At 45.4% G+C, this 18,574-nt stretch overlaps 1 protein-coding gene and 1 pseudogene across 1 annotated transcript in view; both read left to right on the forward strand.

Annotated features, from left to right (window-relative positions):
* The window catches only part of ITGA9 (integrin subunit alpha 9), a 290,420-nt gene that overhangs the window by 29,174 nt on the left and 242,672 nt on the right, over positions 1-18,574 (forward strand). The window contains exons 5-6 of the mRNA XM_025038975.1: positions 9,727-9,794; positions 17,410-17,539. Of these exons, the coding sequence (XP_024894743.1) occupies positions 9,727-9,794; positions 17,410-17,539 (198 nt within the window). The remainder of the gene's footprint in view (positions 1-9,726; positions 9,795-17,409; positions 17,540-18,574) is intronic.
* LOC112470320 lies at positions 7,586-7,704 on the forward strand (annotated as a pseudogene).

Below are 18,574 nucleotides of genomic sequence, written 5' to 3' on the forward strand. Positions count from 1 at the left end.
AGGGACTAATTCGTCTACCAGAAAGAGTCCACTTACTCTTATTAAGTACCTGCTAGACACTGTGCGAAGTGCCTGATAAAACCCAAGTCACGCAGTCCCAGCTGTCAAGAAGTTCCCCCTCTACAGGGCAAGACAGGAAACACAATGTTTCAAAAGTGAGAGAGCTGCATGGCGGGGAGAATTCTATGCCGGCGTACACTGCTGTGTACCTCTCCCCAAAGGCCAAAGCTGCATCCAAGTTCAACGTGGCATTAAGGCAGGATTATTCCAGTTTACAACTGGAAAAACTGAGACCCGTGTAGAGTCTGCCACCTGTTGGGGCACATTGAAGGGAGGGGTGGTGGGAATCCACCGTTGGTCACGGCCGTGGGTGCGGGGCAGGAGAGGAAGGGGCGGGATAGGAAGCAGAAAGACCACAGAGGGAGCAGTGGGATGCTTGGCTGAGGTTCTCTCTTCCATGCTTCTGTCTCTGTGGCTGGACCCTCAGTGGGAATGGATGCTCTAATGGGCTCTTCTGCATTCGCTTCTGAGGCTTATTGGGGGGGCATCGTGAGAAACCTCAGGTGAAAGTACTCAGAAAGACCACACATTGTTCTCTAATGGTGGCCTTATTGCGGGTGCGTGTGAGGGTCAGCTGTGCTCCCTTCAGAATGTTGGAAGGTTGGTTTAATTGAGGAAAGCCTCTAAGTGTGTGGGCACGTGTCCAAAATGTCTCAAACTTTTGAATTTTTAAAAAATCAGTCTTTGGTTTGGCACAAGGACCTTTTTCTCATGACTTTTCAGGTGCTTCCTGTTTCTGGTTGGGTGGGAAATGCTATCAGAATATCCTGTTTGGAACCGGGAAATGTAGAACCGGGAATGGGAAACAAAAATGAATTTAGGACACAAAGTAAAATAAACTGGTGGAGCGCACCCTTAAGTCAAACCGTTTAGTTCACGTTCGATAGGAGAACAGCATCATTGCTACCATATGTTGTTTGGTTTTGTCAGAATGTGTGAGAAAACAGGAACATCAGTGGGATGACATATGGGGAAAACTTTGTAAGTTAAAGAGCGAGAACTATAAAACATTAGTTACTATTAGCCAAGTCATGGTATTTTAGGACTCCCCAAAGTTGTCAGAGCATTGATGAAATCGGGCACAGAGATTTCTTTCATCCTTTGCTCTTGAGCCCACGGACACAAGAAACCGGAGCTTGGCTGGAGTGAGGCTGTAAACAAGCCATCTTTTCATTGTGACAGAAAAACCTCACTAATGTGGAATAATTTGGGAGCAGCCCAGCTAAATGAACAGAAAACGTTCCAGATGAAACGCTGACAAAGAAGTGCTATTGGGGTGCCATTGTGGATTAGACCTAATTTCAGAATCCGGCTTTATCACTCGCTCATTCCTGTGATTTACCCCCTAGCTCCTGAGTTCTGATTGGGTGACTCTGGGCAAACCCCTTGAGCCTCAGTGCCGTCATCTGTAAAATGAGGGCGAGTAACACCTACTTGAGAGGTACTGGAGGTATGTAAGGTGATCAACACAGTTCGTAGCTCAGAGCGAACGCTCAATACATGTGAATTTTCTAATTAACTTTAAGATCCGTAATAGTATTCTTAAATGTTCTCAGAAGGTGTCTAGCAGATCCTGCATTAATGAATAGATAATGGAGGATAGAAAGCTTGGTATTACTAAAAATATGTTAAGACTTCTTGGAAAGATCGTTTCTGAAATACTGTGAAGATGATATTTGCACAGTTGATTTGCTTATTAAGCGCTCTCCTTTTTTTTGTAGACTGTCTATAAGTTTAATTCATGCCATGTTTAAATGCTCTAAAATTTGGAATTGCTGGGGTCCAAATTTTACTGTGATTTAAAATGGTCCCATTTATTCCAAAGTTTTCTGTACTTTTTTTTTTTTTTATTACTTTACATTATTTTAATGGGTTTCTCATACTAGCCTTGATTTGTTGGCTTTGTTAGCACCATTTTACAGAAGAAAAATGTAAAATTAAATGTCTTGCTCAGAGTAGTTGGTGAAATTGGTAGAAAAGCTATTTGGGCTCAATTTGGCTTGAAGCATACTCCTTCCTTTATTACCAGGGGGTGGCTAGCCTTTTATTCCTGATTGCTGTTGCATCTCCAAAGACAGTGATCATTTCAAGAGAAAGAAAGAGATCACCCATTCAGATGTGAAGATTTTTTTCCCCCTTCTAACATTGGAGGCTGTGGCTCCACAGGGGACAAAAATCAATCAAGAGCCATTTACAAATGAAAAGCAATCGAGGCTTTGTTTTGTTGTGTTTTGTTTTTGGAGTGAACCATAAAAGGCTCAGTTAATCCATTTAAAAATTCAAGAACAAGCCCCATAAATTTTTATTAAATAAAGAACTCTACATTTACATAGGATTTTATGGTTTCCAAAGAGCTTTCATAAAGATTATCTCATTTAAGTAAATACAGCAGATTTTTAAAAAGCAGATGCAGTTCTGTGTTATGGCCAGTTAAGGCGGAGGGGGACCCTGACGGGGAGAGAGGGAGGGTGACTGGAGGTGACAGCCGGGCCAGGTCTCTGGCAGTGGCTCTCAGGGCTCAGGGAGCCCCCAGCAGGCTTTCCCTTGGGTGCCAAGAATTTTTATCTTGGGCACGAATCTATTCTACACTTCAAACATGTTTCCAGAGATTGCATGGAATTACTGACTGCTTAAAATGCATCGTCTATATTTTCCTTATGGTTGTCCAAATTTTTATGAATATCCTCTTCTAAAATAGCATATGCGTATGATGGGTATCAGGTTTTGTTCTTCTCAGAGAAACTAATAGATTCAGATTCACCTAATGTTAGCTGAGCAGCTGTTGGGTGTCAGGTGTTGTGTTAGGTACTTTTAACGTTTATGATCTTACTGAGTAATCACACTATTTTGGGGTAAGTATTCTTACCCCCATTGTACAGATGAGAAAACTGAGACTTAGGGAGGTTAATGAAGGTCACAGGCTTATTAAGCAAAGGGAGACTTGCTGGCTTTTAGGTTCAGAGTATGCTTCTTTGTGCTCCATATTCTATTGGGATGTTGGTTTTCTTTATGATGACTGGGGTGCTCTGGCCCATCACAGAAGTCTCTTTTTCAAATCAATTTCATAAATATATAGGACACAATGTTATAGACTTTTCAAGCCATGTCGCAGTTTTGCATTTGTAGACCCAAACTATAGACAAGTCTCAGCAGGTACAGAGGGCAGATATAGCTCCTTAGCCTGATAAAATTTTGCTGGGAGGCTGATCTGCTCTATGTTCTGGATCTTTCCTTACTCTAAGCATTTGGTTTTAATATCCGGACAGTGACTCGACTGCCTATGCTCAGTGATAGTGACTTCTTAAGTCTTGAGCTTTGGTCACAAAGTGAATTCCACTTAGTTCTGAGCAGAGGTTCTAAAGAAAATGTGACTGTTTCATGCTCAGGTCTACTTTTTTTTTTTTGGAGGGACAAAAGATACCAAAATGTCTAGTATCCTGCTCAGTTTGGGCTGCATGACGAAAATACCATCGTGTGGGGTGACTTAAACAAGAAACATTTATTTCTCGCTGTTCTCAAGTCTGAGAAGTCCAAGATCAAGGCCCGGGCTGATTCGGTGTCTGATGAGGGCTTTTTCCCAGTTCACAGATGGCCATCTTCCGTGTCCTCACACGGTGGAGAGCAGAGAGAAGCAAGCTCTCAGGACTCATGAGGGCACTAACCCTGTTTATGCGGCTGTGCCCTCATGCCCTGTTCCTAATTACCTCTCAAGGCTTCACCTCCTAATGCTAATCACATTGGCGAGCATGCTTTCAACATGTGAATTTTGGTGGTATACAAATATTCAGTCCAAAACACACAGTAAGTTGAACGTAGGTATATTATTATGGGCCTGTAAAGTTGCTAGTTTCCGCTTCTGAAGTAGGGAGTTGGCAAAATGTGTTATTAGATTCTGGGTGGAAGGAACTCTTTAAAGACTACAAAACATTTTAAAAAATTGTTTTTACTATTGTAAAAAATACGTAACATAAAATTTACCATTTTAACCATTTTTAAGTGCAATTCTGTGGTACTACATACATTCACATTGTTGTGTAGTCACCACCACCAATCTCCAGAACTTTTTCCCAAACTGAAACTCTGTACCATTAAATGATTCCTCATTCTCCCTCCCACCAGCCCCTGGCAACCATCATTCATTCTGTCTCAATGAATGTGACTACTGCAGATACTTCATATAAGTGGAATCATACAGCATTTGTTCTTTTGTGTCTTGCTTATTTCACTTAACATGATGTCCTCAAGTTTCATCCATGTTGTATCATGTGTCAGAATTTCATTCTTTTTAAGCCTGAATAATATTCCATTGAAGTATATGCCACATTGTGTTTATCTGTTCATCCATCAATGGAAAACTTTTTTTTTTTGTTAAGAGTAGGAATGTTCCCACTGGAAATGTACTCTGTGAAGCATGATGGTGTGGCAGAAGCAAACTGAGAATCCTGCCCTTGTGGCTTTAAATAAACTTCATCTGTGAAATGAATGGATAGGATTAGAATTATAGACATTATCTAAAGATCATTTCACCTCTTAAAGCCTCTTTCTCTCACTTAATTGTAAGTGTCTGTCTTTATCGCAGTTTGCATTTAATGCCCACCGTAGCTTAATTGTCAATTATTTTGATAAAATGTTCTCACTTCCTCTCTAACCTAGCTATTTAGATCTTTATTTTTCCATTCAGATGGTGGTTCCTCATAGCTGACGATAGTTTTGTTCTCTCTTCAGTTATGTGTGTTTAAACATCCTTTTTGTTACTAGAGATATCTCCCTGAATGCATTGTCCTCTAAATTGTTGTTTAATCAGTTATTTAGTATTCACTCAGAAATTGAGCAAAAAATCAAATAATTTAAGACTGGAAAGCTATTTTTTTTTTTAATCTGATATTTTATTTCATGGCTAAGCTAAGGAACTATGGAAAATAATTTTAAAATTGATGTGTTAAAAAGACTAGCTTGGAAAGATGAGACATTCTCAAATGCATAATAGGAAGAGAGATTAGAAGGAAGGGTATATGTTACACTGTATATAAATCTTTATTTTTCCATGGCTTGGTTTTATCCCACCAGCATCTGGGAAGTGTGCAGGAAGCGACCACACCCAATTTCATTCTTGAATGAATTAAAATTCATTAGTGTAAGCTCCGTGCATTGAGTTGTGGCTTGTGAACATTTGGAAACTGATATTTTCCCTCTCTGATTTGCCTTCTGTTTAGACAGGGTTTAGTAAAACCAGCAGCTAAACCAAGGAAAATACTACCATTTTTAGAATGAGGAGCCGTACAACTTAAAGAATCAAAGCTCATGACGCAGGTCAAGTAATTTAAACCCAGACATGGCAGAAAGAGCCGTTCCCAGCTCCCCCAAATGACTGCTAGGTCTCCTCATTCAACCACATTTTTTGCTTCCCAGATTCAGTTCCCTCAAATTTAACAGCATTAGGTTTGTTATGGCATCTGTGAGCTGCTGTCACACTATGCCTGATGGTCCCTTGCTGCTTTGAGGTGGATAAATGTTTGTTCCACAGTGGAGAGGGAGGCAGCTAGCATGCGGCAGCCTTCTCTCTGCCCAGCCATGTCCTTGGGGGCATTTGGAGACTCAGTGGCCGTGCCCAGGAGCAGCCTGCTGCAGGGCCCACAGCCTGTGTGTGTGTACAGGAAAAATTCTTCCTGGAAATGGAGGGGCCTGAAGGTCCTACCGCAGATCCCTCCACCCTGCACTTCTCAGTGGAGGGACAGTGTGGGACCTGGAGGCTTTCTTGGGGTTGCTGTGCCCCGGCCAATCCCTTGTCCCCACACCCACCACCTTTCTCGTAGTTCTGTGGGAGAGGCTTTCCTGCCGTCTCAGGTGCAGGCAAGCAAAATCAAGTTTTTTTTTTTTAGGATACAGGTATGCTACATAGGTGGGTCTACCATACCCATATCTTAGGCCTGTATGCAGACATTTAGAAAGTGGATCAGGGAGAAACTTCTTAGGTATTGTTTTTTTGTTTTGTTTTGTTTTTTGTTTTTTTTTTTTAAACTGAAAAGGAGCAGGCTGGGCACAGACTGTGGGGTTTGGGCGGCCATCCTTGCACAATGGCGTCACATCTCAAGATGTGATCGGTCAAGAATAGCTTCAGAGTCTTCTGTGAAGGCTGCTCACGTCTATTCTTCAGAGGGCTTTCACTTTTAGAAGACGAACACTTTCCCTAGGAGGACGGGACTTGGACACAGGCATGGCGACTTCCTGGGCCTGCCTCTCTCGAGCTGGGCTGTCCCACCTGTGTCTCAGCAGTTCCTCTTGGGTGTTTGAGGACAGTCAGTGGAGGGTCAAGCTAGAGGGTGGACAGAGATTGAAGAACTGGACCTGAATATTCCTCCTGAGGCCCAAGAGGAGATGGAATTGCTCCAGGTAGCCTCAGCCGATCTGGGTATGGAAAGCTCAGAAAAATCCATCCCGTTGGTTCTTGCCCTGCTCTGATCACACCCACCACCGTCCCTGGGCCTCTGTAGTTAGTGGTGGCATCAGGTAGAAAACCTAGAATGCCTGGTACCCAGAACACAGCTCCTTTTCAAGCAGAGCTGGGGCTGAGGTCAGGGAGCCTGAGAAGTCGGGAGAGAGAAGGCAGGGCTGGAAGGCGGGGCAAGAGGTCCAAAGTGAAGCAGGTTGGACAGTTCAGGTACTTAGTGTCAGGAGGTGCGTGCCTGGCCCTTGCACGGAGCAGCATGTGCACACCTGCCCTCAGCTCACATCACCAGCACACACAGGCAGCTGGCACAGGGCTGGCACTGGGGCACTGAGATGAATGAACTCATCTTTGTGTTGAACAAACATTTTCATGATGAGGAGAGGGTTTCGTTTACTGTTACCTGAAAGGTCATCTAGACAGAGAAGCTGAGGAGGGGTCTGGAAGGCTGTGGGAGGCCTGGTGTGTGACACCGTCTAAGCCAGTAATGCCAGCTGAGCCTACCTAGAGTTGCCACAGCTGCCCTGTCCTCAAAGGGTGTGTGATGGGGTGGGTGGGGTGGAAGCACTGGGTATGGATCCTATTTCAAGTTAAGGGGTTAATCACAGAGTCACAGGGATCCTGGGAGGTTGGAACATGGCCTGCAGGAATTATGGGGTATGGGAATGAGTCAGGAGCCCCATGTGGCTTGACTCCTTGTCTAGAACATCTTGAGAAGGCAGGTATAGACCCTGGGGTTTCAGAAACATCAAAGCCAGTGGGATGGTGCCTCAGACCTCTGATGCAGTCCCTATACTGGACAAGGGCTAGCCTCATTGGTGCCCTTATGCTGGCTGAGGCAGGGATGCTGGTGAAAGGGCTCTACCTGGCCTTTACTTTGGGACCAAGAGTGGGGTACTCCCAGCTCCCAGTATGGTCATGGCTACCTCAGAAATCCTGGGTCTTGCTCCTGGCATAGAGCTCACCTGTACAATTTAGGGATGAGGTGGAAAGGGACAGTGAAGTGTTCTTACTATTTTTGAGTCCCTGTCACAAAAGAGACACTGAGACACATTTCTTCTTTAAAACATGAAAGATTGAGTTTACGGCCATGCTACCCTGAACAAGCCTGATCCCATCTGATCTTGGATGCTAAGCAGGGTCGGGCCTGGTTAGTACTTGGATGGGAGACCACCTAGGAAGACCAGGTGCTGTAGGCGTAAAAAATAAGGGATTGTAAGCTGACAAGGTCCTTGAAATCTGTGAGGTCAACCAAGGGTTGCCTCGTCTAAAAAAATGAATGAATAAATAAATAAAATGTGAAAGAATGCCTAATAATTCTTAATGTCATAAATTTATGAGGCCGAACTGGTGTGTCCTACTATGTAGTTTCGTTCTGCTTGTGGCATCTGAATCTCCTTTCTGTGTTTCATTTGTTTGTGAGTTACAATTGGGCGTTTAGCCCCTAGAGTCGATGGTGTGCATATGGTTTTTCCAGACCTTCCAGACTTAACATAGCTGTTCAGGTTGGAATGATTTGATGTTTCTTGCCATTGTGCTATATGATTAATTTTGATTGTTTTTTGCCATCATACAATTTGATGCAGGATCTATTTATGATTTTGCACAAGCCCCCTTGCAGCCGTGGTGCAAGATTTTGCAAAGAACAAGCGAGTTCCGTTCGCCCCGGGTTGCTTTCTGGCAGACATGTGAGTTCTCCTTGTAATAACAGGACAAGCGGGAGGAACTGCTTTCGCCTCCCGTGGAAGAGGAGAAACTCACTTGACATTCCATTGTAATTTAGCAGTCAGTTAATGGCCACTTACTGGAAAATGTTACCAGGCTCTGTGGTGAGTGTTATTAGAAACTGAATTACTCTGGATGTCTCCCCAGGGTCCTCTTCCCCCCTTCTCCTCCAGTAGACACTCTGAGCTGCAGGAAGTGGCACTGTGTTGCAATCATGGCTTCATTGTTCTTTTGTATTATTTATTTTGTTTCGAATTTAAGTATATTGTATATTTAAGTATAAAAGTTTCAAAATTAAGTATGTTGCTTTTAATGGTACCAGGGACTTGCCTAGAACCCAGGGGGTAACGTGGGGTTACTGGGTTATGTTTCTGGGTAGCCCCAGCCTGAAGGTACCCAGGGGCAGCCGTGAGCCAGTGCCCAGCAATGTCAGTTTCACATGTAATTAATTTGAGTCACCTGAGCTGACTATCTCTCCATCTCCATGTCTTTACCCATGGAATTATATCTGATGACTGGTCATTTCCTAGGTTTTGTATACTCACTCACTTTGCAAAACCTTTGATAGGCCACAGAGGTAAAGAGAATGTGAATTTCCGAGTCTGCTGAACTTGGGGTGGAATCCTGGCTTTGCCACAGACTGACTGTGTGACCTTGGACAGTTCGCTTCACCCCTCTGAGCCTAAGGAGTTTTATATGTTAATAAATGGCAATGTAGGCTCCCAGGGATCAGTGAAGTGGTGTGAGTAGACACAGCTAACACAGTGCCTAGAACATGTTAAGCAACAGAATGGCCCCTCTGTCAGGGCGGAGTGTTGGGGACCGGGGGAGAGAGGGAGGAGAGCTTCTCCATTTTTTTTCTTTTGACCTGGAGAGATCCTCCCCATTTCCTTGTGTGAAACAAGAGAGACAGAGGTGTCAGTATGTAGTGTCACTGTACACCATCAGTGACAGTGTTTCCCGTGCCTCTTTCTGCATCCCCCAGGCTCTCCAGGTGGCTTTTGGCTGGATGGTAGAAAGTACATTACCTCCAGCTGTATGGCGTGTCTTTTTGGGGAGGCTTGGTCATCTTCCAGGGGACTCCACACTGGGAGGGCTACACCATTTCTTTTCTGGGTCATGTTTTCAGATCCTTCCTACTGGGGCTCTCCGTCCTTTCCGAAATAAATGAAATAATTGTCGGCCTCTCACTTAATTACCATAGCTACTGTTCTTTTTCCACATGCTCGTAGGAAGTCCTCTGGGGGGCACTTGGCAACCTCACTACCTGATGGCACCAGAGCCAGGATTTTTGAGGTCTGGTGGATTCCTGAGACTTTCCTTCCGCGCCGCAGTCTGGACGGTGTCCCGGGGCCCAGCCCGCTGGGGGAAGTGGCCCCAGCTGCACTGGGCCCCAGCTGCACTGGGGGAAGTGGCCAGCACCCGGCCGCCCCGCACACGACTGGCACACACTGATGAGGCTGTGGTTTGTTCTCTTCCCTTCTCTCCCCCTCCAGAGTACAAGAAGAAGTACGGAGAGGAACACGGCTCCTGCCAGGCTGGGATAGCAGGCTTCTTCACCGAGGTGGGTGTCGGCCGTCCGGGCACATCTCCTCCCCTGTGGGTGTTCGTTTTTTTTCTGGTTCTGATTTCGGTAGTCCCCATTTTGGTCTTCTGATGCCCTCACGTACCTGAGCCGTGAATGAGTAGATTCTGGCCCTCACATCCAGGGAAGGCCATTGAAGCGGCAAGAGCACCTGCTGGCCAGAGACCACTGGGCAGAGGGCGTGGGCTGGCTCATTCGGAGGATTGCTCTAGGAGTCAGCTTGACGCTGAGACCCGTGGGAAGAACTGATTAAAGGGGGTGCAAGTGAGACAGCGCCCAGCCAAGTTTGTGTCTCATGGTTGGCAGATGAGAAGATATATTCAGCACATGAGTATCGACTTCTGTCATTCCCCTTCTTAGAGCAGAGACTTGATTTCACACACAGCTCCAGCATCCCTTCCCCAAATTCCGAAGGGCCATGGACTCGAAGGCTTATGTGCCTCTGTGCTCATAACATGAGCCTTGGCTTGTGGTACATTTTTAGGGACTGTTTTCTTATGTGATTCTTACCCGTTGTAAGTTTAACCTTCATATCAGCTCTTCATTTCTCAATCATTTTAATGATCGTCTGCCATTTGCAAAGTCCCATGCTGGTCCCTGTAAGTGGCACCATCATCCATCTAGTTGGTCAGGCCAATAAAAAAAAAAAGTACTTTTTACTTCTAATTCCTCTACAATCCCGTTGTGTGAACCTCCAAAACATATCCCAAATATGGCAGCTTTAAGTACCACCACCATCACCTTCATCATCACCACCACCCTTCTAGAAAGCCCCCGTCATCACCCTGATACGCTGGCCTCGAACCGGTCTCAGGGTCCATTCTTTTCTTTTTTTTTTTTTTTATCATGGTAAAATGCACAAGACATAACGATCCTAAACTGTCCAATTCAGTGACATTTTGTACATTCACAATGTTGTGCCACTGTCTAGTTTCAGAGTATTTTTATCACCTCAGTCTGTATCCGTTCTCAACCCCTGCCCTGTGTTTCCGGCCCCTCAGCCTGAGGAATCTTTCAAAACCAAACCCTGTCATCCTGACTCTTTGGCTGCTCATCCTGTAGGAGGTTAAAGTTCACACTCACCGTGCTGGCCCAAGGGCTTAGTGACGCTGACTTCAGTTCGCCTTCACTCACTCCAGGACAGCAGAGCTCAGGAGGACACGTGACATCGAGGGGGCGAAAAGAGCACCCACTGGTTTCCAGAGCTTTCTGAAGCGCACCCTTTCTGATCAAGAGCAAAACTACTCAGCTTAACTTCCAAAAGTTGCTATTTAAATTCAAAGAGAAAATAGTTGGCAGTATGGTGTCTAGTTTGGAAAGCAACTTGGAAAAGGTTGAAAAGCCAGAAATTTTATCACCCTTCATTCTTAAACCAATAAATGTGAGATACTTCCCTCCCAGCCCCTCACCTCTGACTTTCAGCAATTCTTATTGCTGAAATTCCACTCACTGTCATTTTTGTGACAGTCTACACAGAATTCCATGCTAGGCCCTGTGAATGGCATCACCGATCATCCTAGCTGTTCGGGACAAAATTAAAAAGATTCTTCACTTACTCTCCTACATCTGAACCATCAGCAAGTCCCACCTCCTGTGCTCTCAAAACCTACCATAAAAACGACATTTCTCTCCACCTCCTCTGGCACCCTACGAATCTAAGACGCAGCTGTCTTTCTCCTAGCCGCTGCAGACCCTCCCGATTTCCTGCCTCACCTTCCAACAGACTGTTTCCACTCAGCAGCCATAACCAACTTTTAGAAACAAGTAAAATATTGCGATGCTTCTTCGCTCAGAACCTTCCCGTGTCTTCTCATCACACTTATAATAAAATGCAGACTCCTCTGCATGGACTCCCAGGCCTTCCTACCTTTCCAGCCCCACCTGTTACCTCGCCTCCCCCGACTCACTGCCCCCAGCCACGGTGACTAAAGGCTGCTGCCGAAACACGCCAGACTCTCTCTCCCTAGCAGCATCGTCCTGGAGATCCTTGTGTACAAGCGCACATTTCTTTAGATGAGGTGTGTGGTAGAGGAATGGCCAGGTCAGAGCTATCCAGCATTTGAATTTCGACACATACCGGCAAATGGCACTCCAGAAATGTTTACCAGTTGACATTCCCCCCGGCTGTATGTCATTGTCTGTCTCTACATTCTCTCACTAACACTTAAAATTTTTGTCATTAAAAATGAGACCTCTTTTTTTTTTTTAATGTCCTTCTATCTGATTATTAGTGCAGTTTAGGATCTTTTTCAAATATTGACCATTCGAATTAATTGTTCTTAAAATTTTTAGTCCAATCTGTTTTTTTTTTTAAATCATTGTTGTTTTACTGATTTTTAGGAGCTTGTATTTTCAGCACTAATCTCTTATCTCTTAGATATGTTGCAAATTTTTCTCATCAGTCTTTTACTTTTAAGTTTGCTTATGGTGTCTTTATTGTACTTGCATCGAACATTCATTATTTGATCAAATTTTTCAGTTTTTTTTTCTTTCTGGATTTAGACTTCTCTCTTACAAAGGTCATCCCCATCCTAAGAATATGAAATATCCACCTATATTTTCTTCTAGCACTTTTATAATTTTAAAAAAGATTTGTGTCTTTAATGCATCTTGGGTTTATTTTTGCAAACATTATATGGTAGGAACGGACTCCATTGTTTTCCTAAATGTATAGTCGATTATTTTGACACTGGTGTGCTAAACAGTTTTCTCTATCCCCACTGATTTGAAATATCATCCTGCCATATGTCGAGATTGCTCCCTTCTTCCATCTCAGTAAGCATGGAGATTGTGTAACTTCTATGGTTGTCATGCCTCCAGTAAGGTCTAGTGAAATAAGACTCAACCCAGTAGGCAGCGGGGAGCCACTGCAAGTTCATGAGCAAGTGGTGACATGGTGCTGTAAGAAAGGCTCGGTGTGCCCAGGAGTTTGGAAGTGGGAGGGCCTGGAGGGAGGCTAGGTCGGGCGTTGTGCTGTGGTCCAGCAACAGGGCGGGCTAGGGAGACCCTTTCGGAATGAAAATGATGAGGAGTCAGAGAATGCGAAGGCAGTATAAGTGGGCTGGGTGGCCAGAGGACTGTGGGAAGATGAAGGATGTTTTGAGCCAGGGTTCTGGAGAAAGATGGTGCTGGCAGAAGGGGGCCTGCCCGAGGAAGGGTCACTGGGAGAGGCAAACCGATGGGTCTGCTTTAGACACGTGCTGTGTGAGGTGATGGCACGGAACGCGTGTAGATGTTTTTAGAAGACATTTGGATATAGGGAGTGGAACCCAGCCTGAGTTAGAAACTTAGATTTGGCCAAGGCCAGTAACCTTCTGAGGGGACTGGATGTGCTTAGCATGGAGCCAGGCGGGGAATGCCTCCTTCAGATGGTGGTGGCAGAAAAAGTAGACTCACTGCAGAAATGAGAACTCATCAGAGAAGTTGATGGAGACCTCAGAGAGAGAAAGAGTTCCTGGGGAGAGGGTGTCACTGTGGTATCACCAGCCAGAAAATCAGGGAAGATGAGGGCATTGGGGCTGGGTGGAAGGAGGGCTTTTTAGGAGGGATGGGAAGGGCAGGAGCGTGTAGGGGAAACCCAGGTTGCTGTGCAAGTTCAAGGTGACCAGAGGAGCCAGAAGACCTGTTAAAACTCAAGCCTCTGGGGTCCAGAGTCTGGGGGAAGCACAGCGCCTCAGCACACGCTCGGAGCAAACAGCAGTGGGGCTTCTGTGCGTGGTGTGGTGGGAATGGGTTGGCAGCGATGGAGACTCAGCCCTCTGACCCAGCCACACTGTCTCCTGGCCACTCTGAGCTTTGGCTTCAGCTTCAGTTCCCAGGCTCTTGGCCTCCCGAAACAGGAGGTCTTTGAACTCACTGCCTCTCTCATTTCTGGAACTTCAGCTGTTGGAGGCTGAGCAGGAAACGTGGTCAGGGAGGTCAAAGAGCACGGCTCCCCTCCTATGCCCTCCCGCTGACCTCATCACTTGGGCTGACCTCTGCTGTGAGCTAGGCTGTCCCTGCATCGAGCGAGCAGCTGCTTCCCAAGCTGGATATGTGTCTGTGGCCTTCCAGATGTGGCCATGTTGCCCTGAACTGCTCTGGTCCAAAGTGCCTGCGTGACCCGCAGGCCGGTGACCCTGGGGTTATCAAAGCTGTTTGAGTGGTGGATACCATGTGAGTTTTAGCCGGTCATTGAGGATAAGGGGGATTTTCCTGGGAACTTTATTTTTGTAGCCTAGGGTAATACAGCAACAAGAAAGGAAGTGGACCGACCCCTCCAGCATCGGAGCCCACCGTGGAAGCCTGGAGACATCGGGGCGGGGGGAGAAGGAAGGCTGTTCTCTACAGACTTCCGTTGTGGGTCCCAAGCTTCCTTCTACTCTCAGCTTCTCTCAGCGCACCCCGATACTCCTGCACCTCTGGAGGTTCTGCTGATAAAGGCCCACACTGTTTATCGATGGGGTTCCACACGCGGATTTAGGTGGTGGTGGCCTTTGGCTCATGGGGAAGCTCGTGTTTCTTGTGTGTGACATTTGCGTTGGCTGTTGCTGGGTGGCAGGGAGCTAAGCATTGGTAACGTTTTCTTGGCACTTGTGGATGGTACCAAAAGGGCACAGGCACAGAATGGAAAAAGCTAAGTATGAGGGAGTTCCAGGGAGACACTCTTCCATGCTCCCTCCCCTGCTCCCGGCCCCAGGGTCTCAGGCTCAGCCTCAGTTTATCCAGTTTGAACTGAAGGGAGACAGGGCATGAGCACTAAGAGAAGATGATTTACAAAAAGAGCTGTTGGTTTTAAAAGTTTTTGAGGAGAGGGATTACCTGGTCTTATCTTCCCTGTCATGTCTAAGAGAGGGCAGACAGGGACATGTTAGACAGGCATTTCTCAGCTTTTGTCCTTTTTAATCTATGTCATCAGAAAGCAGCATGCCCACCACCTGGTGTCCAAAGGCCTTACAGGTCTGTGGTGATGCCCAAAGCTTTGGCTGGTGAAGAACTGCAGGTGCAGAGAGCTCGCCACTGTGTATGCACTGCTACTGAGCATGTTCATTATGGTCTCTGGTGTCCTTTGCATGTGGACACTGATTCCAGGTTCCTTTCTGAGCTCAAGGCCAGGCAAGTCTCTCTCCTCTGATGAAATGGTCATTTGTCTCTCTCACACCCCTTCCAGAAACTAGCACAGGTGCCTTATGCAGAACGGATGAGTGTAAGGGGAATAAAGGAAGGAGGGAAGGAAAGAAAGGGAGAGAAGGAAGGAAGGCAGGCAGGCAGGCAGGCAGGCAGGCAGGCATTGCCTGTGTTTTCCCATTGGTGAAGCCTGTGTGTGCAGAAACTGATATATTTTTATACAAGAGTGAGATACCTCTGAGAGTATCCAGCTTATCACCAACGGCTTCCTTCGGGGCAGATGGAGCTCAGAACCTGAAAGTGTTCTCAGACCAGACCATCCTGGCAGGAATCCGGTGGCTTTCTTTCCATCGTGCTTTGTTCAAGTTCTTTCTCAGATTGGCCTGAGAGCCCATGACAGTCAAAGCCTTGCCCTGATACCACCACTGCTCCCCGCCGGCCCACTCTGTCCTCGTCTCTCTAATTTTCTCTTTAGATGTTTCTGACTTTTCAGACATTTGCTCCCTAGGGAGTCAGTGTGACTTCAAGAATTGTCATTAGAAACTCAGAACCCCTTTGTGGCAAGATCTGGCCTCCAGGGCCTTGGAGAAAACCAGCAGCTCTGGCAGTGGTGAGGCCAGCTCTGCAGAGAAGTGGCAGTCTGGAAGGAGGTTGCTGAAATGTGACAGTGTGTGGGGACTCCTAAGGCCAGGAGAGGCAATGAGAGGCCACCTGCCTAGTGGCCATCATTTTTACAGGCCCAGATGGCCTGCATCTTTGGGGTTTTTGTATAGCTGAGGGGTTTCCTCTTGAAGTTATCTTTATTCTAACCTTTTTTGGGTAGAATTTTTCTAAAATATTTTGCATATTTCCATGTTGACTTACCCTGGAAATATCATACAAAGACTTTATCTGGGTTTCCAGTATAAGTTTTTATATGTAATAGTAGGTGCATAATAAATATTGTTCAGTGAAAAATGAATGATTTTTTGTTAGAAAAATAATTTGTATTATTTCTTATTGTAGTTGTAGATACTTTAGAAAATAGAGAGAATTATAAAGAAGGGATTCCCTGTTGGGGAAGGAAGAAATCAAAGTTTCAGTCAGGACACCAGCGGATGCAAAGATGTAATGGACGCCCGCTTCCCCCTCAGCCAATCACAGCCTCCCCACGGCGCATGCTCTGTTTTAATGCCTGGATCCTGTCATCCCAGGAACACGTTTTGCATTTTCTAAGATGACTTCCTTGTCAGAGTTTAATCGTTGTTCTAGAAATTTTACAAACGCAAAAGAAACTTTAGGGATAAAAGTAAGAAAGAAAATATTCCTGTAATCCTGTCACCTAGTAGAAAAAGCCATACACGTTTTGGGGCTTATGTTTCTGATCTTTATGTGCATACTTTTTTTTTTTTTAACAAAACCTGATTATAGCGTATGTAGTGTTTGGTGTATCCTTTTTAACTTGAGCATGTTGTGATTCAGCACCATTAGATCTTCTATAGTCTCTACTGCTGTAGGATTCTGTCGAGTAGATGTACGATGATTTAGAATCTCGATCATTAGAATTTTCGGTCATCTCCAACTTGTGTTGGCACAGTTGTGATGCATCTTCCTGTGGATGAGACATGCAGATGTCCGTGCTGCCCTTCTGAGGTAACAGTCATTTCTGGGCGCTAGAATTGCCATCAGTATTGGTCATTTGATGGTTTTGTAGCACAGACATGCTCTCAGGCTTGTTGAGGATGGAGGCCCGTCTGCCCCTAATTTAAACACTGAAGACAGCTATGTCTCTGTGTTCTCAGGTCTGTTTTTCATAGTAGTGCTGACCCTTTCTGTCTGTGGTCTCTTCTCTTTCCAGTCTGCGACCTTCCCTTAGCGGGTCTCTCTGCTCTCTTGCTTTTGTTCTTCTGAGTTTGCAGTGGGTCACAGTGGTCGGAAAACCCAGCTTTGGAACCATTCCTGAGAAGAGAGCCCTCAGTGAGGACTGAGGGGGCATTTCCTGGCGTGTTAGCGCACGGTTTTCGCAAAGCTGATTTTGGTCAGCGTTTTCCTCTTGCTCTGTACGGGGCAGGTGGGGTCGCTGGATGGTGGGGTTGGAGGCCAGGCTGCATGAAGTGGTGGTGTCTCTTCATGGGCATGATATCCTGAAATTCTGTGATTTTGGACCATGCCAAATCTTTGCCATTTCCTTCTGTGATCCTGGTATAAAGATGAGGAAATATGTTCAGACTCTCCCGCAGATAGGATAGGGACGTAGTATGTTACTTGTTCTGTCACCTTGCTCATTATCTTGGTCTGTATTCCTGGTAACTCCATTCGTATACTAGATTCCATAATGCTGGAGAATCTGGTGAAATACATATATTTTTTATCGTTCAGCTGAAGAAAGTCCCTGGTGCGGTATCTTTAATTTACTCTGGGTTCCTTGGTGTGATTTTGGTTCTCACTTCACTGCCCACTCCCCTCTTCAGCTTCCTTCCCTGAGTACCTTGGGGTTTCTCTTCGGTAGGAGCTGGTGGTGATGGGCGCCCCGGGGTCATTTTACTGGGCTGGGACGGTCAAAGTGCTGAACCTCACAGACAACACCTACTTCAAACTGAATGACGAAGCCATCATGAACAGGCGGTACACTTACCTGGGTGAGTAGCTCAGGGAGGTGACAGGTAAGAAAAGGGACATGGGAGCCATCGCCACAGAGTTCACAAATTATTGCTTAACTGGTAGAAAAAAGAGTTTGTTGGCTTTTATTTATTGTTCTAGTTATTTATTGTTTTAATTATTGTTCTAGTTAGTTTTACTTTTAGCTAGTATACCTTAACGTCAAGCCCCACACAGAGAGGAGAACGAAGGAAGAGACTGAATTAAAACTGCGTGATTTCATTTAAAAACGGAGAGTTGAACATCCAGGGAAGCAGACATTTTATTTTCTTATTTTAGCAATTAAGTTCAGATGATCAGATACAAAATGAGCGAAACAATCCTGGTTTCCGTGGCATTCCTTCGGACGAGGTCTCTGTTTCATGGTCCCCAAACTGGTTGCAAGTAGAATTAGCAAGAACCAGAAACGATCATGACGGGTGGCAGCCTAACGCTGAAGCTTCACTAAAGCTTAGACAAGTTTCTCCTTTTTTCTCAGCTCTTTTAATCTTCTAGAAAGAATATAGACACACTTTAATTTAGCAGCCACCAGGCGAGAGTGACGCTGGATGAGACCATGCCTGTTTAAGAACAGGGATAGGCTGGCTATCTTTGCTTGTGTACATGACAGTTTTACATGGCTTTTTAAAAATTCATGCCCTAAATGCTGTAATTCTGGACTGAAAATAAAGCTAAATTTAGGAAAGCCTAATGATGAGAAAACAATGCTTTTACACACATTCCATATAAGTTAAATCTGGGGGAGTCCCTGCCCCCTTTTTCCAGCGATTCACTTGCGAGATGGCAGTAGAGAGTTGTTAACTTGCCTTTTCCCTTCTGACTGCAAGTTTTTTCCCCGTTGACAAGGACTATAATATTTTACTTGGAGCCTTTGGGTGTTGGCCGCTCTGTGCTCCCAGCTCTTTCATGCTGTCATTTATTGGGCACTTAGTCTATGCCGGACTCTGCATATTTTTTAATTCTTGAAACAACCTTGCGAGGTAGCTATTATTATTTACCTACATTTTATAGGGAAA

Source organism: Pteropus alecto, unplaced genomic scaffold, assembly GCF_000325575.1.
Source record: "Pteropus alecto unplaced genomic scaffold, ASM32557v1 scaffold10, whole genome shotgun sequence".
NCBI classification, from domain to species: domain Eukaryota; kingdom Metazoa; phylum Chordata; class Mammalia; order Chiroptera; family Pteropodidae; genus Pteropus; species Pteropus alecto.